A 7,652-nucleotide genomic window follows, 5' to 3' on the forward strand; every position below is an offset into this window, starting at 1 on the left:
CATGGCAACTCCACAAGCTCACAGTTTGAGGATATTTACGGCACTCCTTAGTTACGGTTCTGTTTTGAACTTATGTAGATGTTTCATGGTTGAGTGTCCCGTTGTCAAAGCACAATCCCTAACCCGCTGCTCTGGAGCAGAGAACAGAGAACGCGGCATATTGCCTGCTGTTACATTCCTGCACCTCAAGTTCCCCAACTCTGAGAAATAAAATCCCCATATAAACAAGAGACCTCATTCTACAGCATGATAGGGCCACTATTTACAGCAGATGCTGGGACATTATAGCAGGCTGGACATGCAATTACACAATCCTGCTGCAAAGCATTGAGTGCTGGAGATACATGAAAGTTCCACAAACAGTGCAAATTGGTCTCCTATTACTTTATTATATGAATAAAGGTATAAATATGGTGTGTTTAACCCGTTTTCTACCATTAAACTAACATGAAAACTACGCATCAAATGCATCTTAAGTTCGCATATAAACTGTACTCTTAAAAAGATGGGTTGTTTTAACTGCTGCTGGGGTCAGATGTGGACATCTTCCAGGAAAACCTTTCAAAACTGTTGGGTACGATGTTGTAAACTGTTGTGTAAGCAATGTGTTCATTTAACTACCATGTTATAATGTGTATCTGTACTTGTTTTCTCCGGCACATTATTATCACATACAATCAGAAATACCTGCGATAAGAGAGGATACGAAAATAAATATTTACCTTTTCTTTCCTGACATAAAATGATTTAATGATGTTATCAATTCTACTAAACAACCTTCACCCCACTCTATGACAGTCTTCTACCTGTAATTTACTCACAAAATACGTTCAATTGAAGGCTGTGTCATATCCTATGCCCTTGCAGATGTGTCTGGCATGACATCACAGTGGTGAGAAATAGATTTTGTAACGATACAAACATTCTAAAGTTAGAGTTCAAATGTATTAATAATATAACTTTTAATATGCCCCCCCCACCAACAACACTGATCCTACAAAACCCAACAGCTAGGCTATTAGAAGTTGGTGTTCATCGTGAGAGTATGAACTCTTCTTAACAAATAATTGATGCAAATCAATAGTGTATAAATGCATGGAATTATGTGAAATATGTTCAAACCTCTGTTGTGGTATCCTGAACCATACCAATATATTTCCTAAACAGAATACAAACAGAAGTCACACTTTGTGCAAAAAATAGATTTTTCCCCTGTGAACTCTCTGGAATTTATGGTATGATTAATTGAAAAGCTGGTCGACTGCATTTGTAGCATTTTCAAACATTCTGGAAAACCATCTGGAATTTAAATATTTTCACCCCTCTGGGTTGCGTGGCATGGCTTGACTCTGGTGGGCTACACCCCATTCATGTAGTATTTAAAGAGGGGCTCTCTGCACAGCACTCCATTACAATTCTGCAGTCTTACAGTAATCCCGGACACCCAAGAACCAAAACAAACCCGTGGAGTGTGCATTTGTAGGAGACGCTTTGACAAAATGTCTGGAACAATATTCATCAGATCATTCATTGTTCTCTGTGTGCTTATTCATGCGGTGAGTGAATACAAATTATACTGATATATGTATTATGTGATGTAAATTGTCAGCTGTAAGTTATATTAATTTGCTAATTAGGTTACTCTAACAAGTAATTGATTTTAACAGATATATAATTTACAGATATTCATTTATTGATGAATAAAACATAATAACATAGATGTTAAGGAAATTTACAATCTGCATGTGTGTGTGTTTGTGCCAAGAGAGAGGCAGTTAGTTGGGGGTGTGGTTAACATTCTATCTATTACTTGTGGTTACAGATTCAATTCGTCATTACAATAAGGACAATGAATTATAAAAATTTCCATAATTACATCTGATATCTAGGAAGTTTAAGTCACAGTCTGAACTCCGTTTGTATTTGGTGCACTGTTACTAAAAGCTAAATAATCTACTGAATATTTACATTTACGTATGGCAGCCCACTTTCAATGACTTTGAACTTTCATTTTTTTAGAAGTAGTACTTTGTGTGGTTGAACATCACTGCATTACTGTGTATATTGTCTCTCCCTTGTGGCCATGAGGAGAATTACATTACATTGCACAGATAATTACGCCATAACAATGTGCCCCTGACAGACAGAAGGATTTTTTTAACTATTGCAAAAACATTGATAAAACTCCTATTATTAATATTTGTTTCTATGCAGGCATTATGTCAAGATTGCTCTCAGCCCTGTAACTGCCCAGCTGAGACCCCTTTATGCCCTGTAGGCACCAGTCTGGTGCTGGACGGCTGCAGCTGCTGTAAAGTGTGTGCCCGACAGGCAGGGGAGCCATGTTCTCTCCTGGAGCCATGCGACCACCATAAGGACCTGTATTGCGATTACAGCGTGCTCAGTGATACTGAGACAGGCATCTGCATGGGTGAGTTTAACAGTCTTCTGTTGCCATTTTAATCAAATGCATTATAAGAGAAAAAACTCATCTTAAAACATATACCGTTTTTGTCCACAAGAGGGAGCCTCTCACCCAAACCCAACCCATGTGAGTTGCCATATTCTCAAATGCAATGATGGTTACATATGTTGCAGCTCAAGAAGGTCAGACATGCGACCTGGGTGGCGTGATCTACCGCAGCGGTGAGACGTTCCAGCCCAGCTGCAAGCATCAATGTGTGTGCATTAATGGAGAGATTGGCTGCGTACCAACCTGTGCCAGCAACATACAGCTGCCCTCTCCTGACTGCCCCTACCCGCGACGTATCCAGATCCCTGGCAAGTGCTGCGAGGAATGGGTGTGTGACCAGATCCCACAAGAAGACTCCTTCCAGTCAGCAATGGCTGGTAGGTCAATTGGCAAGTCAACTTTTGTTTCTTTCTAAAAAGCTTTTTCAGAGTATAATGTTTCATATGGCTTAAATGTTGTTTATGTGGACCCTGTAGGCATTTAGTTTGAAAAACCAGAGCACAGATGCTCTCCAAATTCATATAACCATCATCCTTGAGACATGATTTTAACATTTTCTTTTTCTCTCAGCATATAGAGAGCTGTCGACTCAAGTAGTCCAGCATGAGAGCGCAAGGGACAACTGCATTGTTCAGACCACTGAATGGAGTGAATGCTCTGCCACATGTGGAACGGGCGTGTCATCTCGCGTGACCAATGACAACCAGCGGTGCCAGATGGAACGGCAGAGCCGCATCTGTATGATTCGCCCCTGCCAAGCAGAACTTGAGAAGGACATCAAGGTAGGATGTGCAGAGCACTAAGAAAGGCCAGAAACACAAGTTTTCTTTTGCGTAGCATTATGAGAGAATCAAAACACAGTTCGAAGTGTAGAGCAAGAAGACATTGCGTTTGCAATAGTGTACATTAGAGTGACTGATGTCACAAGTTTAAAGAGAATCTTGCAGAATCAGCTGCTGCGGATATTCACATTCCAGAAAGTCTTTCCACTTGTTCACTAAATAGATTACTGTACTTGTTTAATTTTGTAGAGTGTATGTGTACTCAGTGTGTCTGACCCCAAACCCTTACGTACTGAAATTTGTAGAAAGTAGGACCACAAGCCTGCAATGGGTAGTACATTTTTCTGTCCCCAATGTTCATTTTGCTCTAACCCTACAAGTCTTTTATTAATATTAAAAACTCACTTTTTTCTTCTCACAGAGAGGCAAGAAGTGTGTTCGGACCCCAAAGAGCCAGCGAGGGATGCGTTTCGAGCTGTCTGGGTGCCAGAGTGTACGGGTCTACAAGCCGAAGTTCTGCGGGGTGTGTACAGATGGTCGCTGCTGCACACCTCACACCACCATCACAAGCGATGTGGAGTTCCGCTGTCCTGAGGGAGACACCTTTAGAAGGAAGATGATGTTCATCAAGACCTGCACCTGTCATCATGACTGCCCCCGTGAGAACGATATCTTCCTCGCCTCAAACTCTCGGAGAATGATTGGGGACTATGATAATGACATGTGAGGCTTTCAGTGTAACGCACCCTATTTAGTAGACGCTCACAAACACACATACTGGCCATGTTCGGAATAGCTTACTTCCATACTATTACTTTTTCTGCAGTACAGAGTAGGTATACTGTCGACAGCATGCACGTGTGGAATTCCCAGATGATTTGCCATAATGCCCAGTATACAATACATATTTAACTGTTTAGATTTTAAAGACTCGCTGAATTAAACATGCAAACGTCATGAGGTCATGTGACAACAATGTACTACTGTTTGAAAGGTTTCTTGTCGCATAAAATGTGCTGTTCCGTTTAAAAAAATTGTAGACAGCATACGATATTTTCCGCACTGCATTCAGCAGTAATAGGGTAGTTTTCCATTCCGAACGTAGCGACTGACAATCTACCACATGAGGCAGCTCCCTGTTCTTACTGGACCCTGAAATTCTCACTACCTGTTAGCATGAAAATCTAGAATGTTTGATATGAAGAGGGCCTTTACTATGGCTCCACAATCCTTTTCTTATCTTCCTTGTGATGCTCTGAAGTCATTTGGCTGTTTGACTGGTCATGCACAGACTATGGCAGACCTAAAGCACTGAAAATATTTGAGACGTTTTGGACATTAAGTTCATATATATGAGGTCACTTAAAAAAAAACGGGAACCGATTCAAACAACAGTAATGTAATCATACAATTTATATGTATTTTTTTGTATGCTTCATTTGTAAATTGTCATTGGGTCATCATTATTTAGGATTTTTATTAGATAATTATAATGAGGAATCATGTTTTATAATTGACCTTAATAACTCACTCTGATTTCAGAGGTCACTTTTAATGTTAATGTTTATCTAATTGAACTCGATCTTTCAGGCATTAAATGAGTCCCGATGTTTTTTGGGAGGAGAATAATTCACTACAAAAGAGGCTCAGATAATGAGATACTGTCAATTATTTTGTTTGCTGTTTATTTAATAAAATAACGAATGGAAAGGAATTCCACAATGACAAATACACCCTTGTGTAAATACTGTAAGACCGTGTACTGTTTGTACTAATTTATGTAACTGTTGTTTAACTTTTAAATGTAGTTATGTATTTGTACTGTACTACTCTGTGGTCATTGTAACGGCCTGGCAATGATACCAGTGAGTTGTTTTCTGATGCACTTTTACTTGTTTTTCCAATAAAGAAATTATATTTTTATATATATTCTGTGGATCATTGATTTTTGAAGTCATTCCAAAAATCCTTGTTTGATTGAGAATTGAACTTAGATCTTGTATATACCATAACAAGTAGCATCATGTATAATTCATAAAGAATTATTGTAATAGGTAGCAAATTTCAAGCTTAAAATATATATTGCTTTTTTAAATCAGATTTATTAAATAAAATAAATTAAAAGTCTCAATTTGTAGTAATACAAGAGTGTTTTCCATTTGGTCGCCAACTTTAGTACACTAGCAGTATTTTGTATTAATGGCCAAGAGACAAGGCACAAAAGCCATAATGACGGCTACCAGATGCTGGTTGGCAGAGTAACCCCTGCAATTCCCTCAGAAGTGCAATATTGCTTTAATAAAACATTGAAATATGAAAATGATGGCAAATAAAATGGCTACTGCTGGGGCCACACCAAAAAATAATCGGGCCGATTTCTCCCCTTCCGTGTCAGGAATCACAGAGAACGAACCCAAGCGCAGGCAACAGGAGATGAAGGGGTTAACCCCTTCATCTCCTGTTGCCTGCGCTTGGGTTCGTTCTGTGATTCCTGACAGAACCAACGAGCCACTACAGAACCCAGCGGCAGCATGGACACTGACCGGTCCAGCTTGGCCCGTCGCCTCTGCAGTCTTCGCCAGGGGAATGAGACTGTGGATGAGTATGTGGGGAGGTTCCTGGACATCGCGGAACAAGGTGCGTTCGGGGAGAGGGAGCTGGCGGTGCTTTTCAACGCCGGTCTCAGAGAGCCACTCTCTCGCTCCGAGATGAGGGCGATGAGGCCGTTGGATTTCGACGCTGTGTGGTTAACTGCCGCAGAGCGTTCGGAGTCCGCGACCTCATCGAACCCATTTTACTCATCTCCGCTGGTAGCGATACCCGAGAGTGGTCCTCTGCAGATGGGTGTTGTGGGCATTGCCACGCACCACTCTCCAGCCTCTGCAGCCTCTCCACAACCGCCCAGTCTCACTGGCAAGCGGGGGAGGCGGGAATCTTGGGGGTCCTCGTCCGAGGCCTCCAATCCCGAGCCGCCCATCCCATTCACTTCGTTCCTGCAGCCGACCACCAGGCGGGTGGCTCGGCAGAAGAAGAGGCAACGGAGGGCGGATCGGAGTCCGGTGGTCCCAAGTCCGGTGGTCCCAAGTCCGGTGGTCCCAAGTCCGGTGGTCCCAAGTCCGGTGGTCCCAAGTCCGGTGGTCCCAAGTCCGGTGGTCCCAAGTCCGGTGGTCCCAAGTCCGGTGTCAAGTCTTGCCCTGCCGGCCTTCCAGCCGGCGTCAAGTCCTGCCCCTCCCAGAACCTCTTGGCCTCCGCGCTCTCGAGCGCCGCCCCCCAGGGTGTACCCTGGTACTCCGCGCTTCCGAGCGCCAGGGACAAAGACTGTTCCCCCTTGTGCCAATCCCTACGGATTTACCCCCCCGGACTCTTGTGTTCCCCCCATGAACTCTTGTGTTCCCCCACCCCCCCTCCCCTGTTTGTTATTTTTATTATGTCACCCCAACCCATTGATTATTCTTGCCTGTCTGCCCTTGTTATTTTTTACCATGTTTTGTTGGATGTTGTCCGTTTCCCAGTCAGTCTTGTCTCGTTAGTCTGCTCCTTTGGTGAACGCCGGGGGCGTTCATTAAAGGGGGGGGGTCCTGTCATGATTCTGCCTGCTCTTGTCTTGATTTTCTGGTCTAGGGGCAGAATCATGACAGACCCACGTGTTTTATGTGGAGAGGAACATATTATGGTCAATCAGGACATAATGTGCGTTCTCTCCTGTCTCGTCATTTGGCCCTGCCCCTCTCGTTTCTAGTATAGCTCTCCTCCTGTGTCGCATTACCCACACCTGCCCATCGTTATCCCCTTTGTTAGTCTCCCTATATAATACCCTCTTGTCTATTGTCTTGTGCTCGTTGGTTGTACAATATCCCTTGCTTGTACTCCTTACTGTGTCCTTGAAACCTTGTCAAGTAACGTCTAGTCTTAGTGTTAATATTGTTAACAAGACTTTAATAAATAATAAAACAGGAACAAAACAAAAACCCACGAGGGAGTAACAAAACAGTACACAATAACAAATATGATAAACGGATTACTAAACACTCAACAAGAACTCAATATTAACACTAAGACTAGACGTTACTTGACAAGGTTTCAAGGACACAGTAAGGAGTACAAGCAAGGGATATTGTACAACCAACGAGCACAAGACAATAGACAAGAGGGTATTATATAGGGAGACTAACAAAGGGGATAACGATGGGCAGGTGTGGGTAATGCGACACAGGAGGAGAGCTATACTAGAAACGAGAGGGGCAGGGCCAAATGACGAGACAGGAGAGAACGCACATTATGTCCTGATTGACCATAATATGTTCCTCTCCACATAAAACACGTGGGTCTGTCATGATTCTGCCCCTAGACCAGAAAATCAAGACAAGAGCAGGCAGAATCATGACATTCCGACTGTC

The 7,652-nt window shown here is 42.7% G+C and overlaps 1 protein-coding gene across 2 annotated transcripts; it reads left to right on the forward strand.

Annotated features, from left to right (window-relative positions):
- The first annotated feature begins 1,414 nt into the window (after positions 1–1,414).
- ccn2b (cellular communication network factor 2b) lies at positions 1,415–5,183 on the forward strand. Of its 2 annotated transcripts, none has more exons than XM_079484861.1 (5): positions 1,415–1,556; positions 2,215–2,431; positions 2,599–2,850; positions 3,044–3,255; positions 3,677–5,183. In XM_079484861.1, the coding sequence occupies exons 1-5, from the start codon at positions 1,500–1,502 to the stop codon at positions 3,980–3,982; spliced, it is 1,044 nt and encodes a 347-aa protein (XP_079340987.1). In that variant the 5' UTR covers positions 1,415–1,499; the 3' UTR covers positions 3,983–5,183. The 2 variants fall into 2 exon arrangements, with proteins under 2 accessions (XP_079340987.1, XP_079340986.1); XM_079484860.1 differs by having other exon boundaries at positions 2,599–2,862; positions 3,677–5,180.
- Positions 5,184–7,652: the final 2,469 nt, after the last annotated feature.

Source organism: Barbatula barbatula (assembly GCF_947034865.1).
Source record: "Barbatula barbatula genome assembly, chromosome: 21".
NCBI lineage: Eukaryota > Metazoa > Chordata > Actinopteri > Cypriniformes > Nemacheilidae > Barbatula > Barbatula barbatula.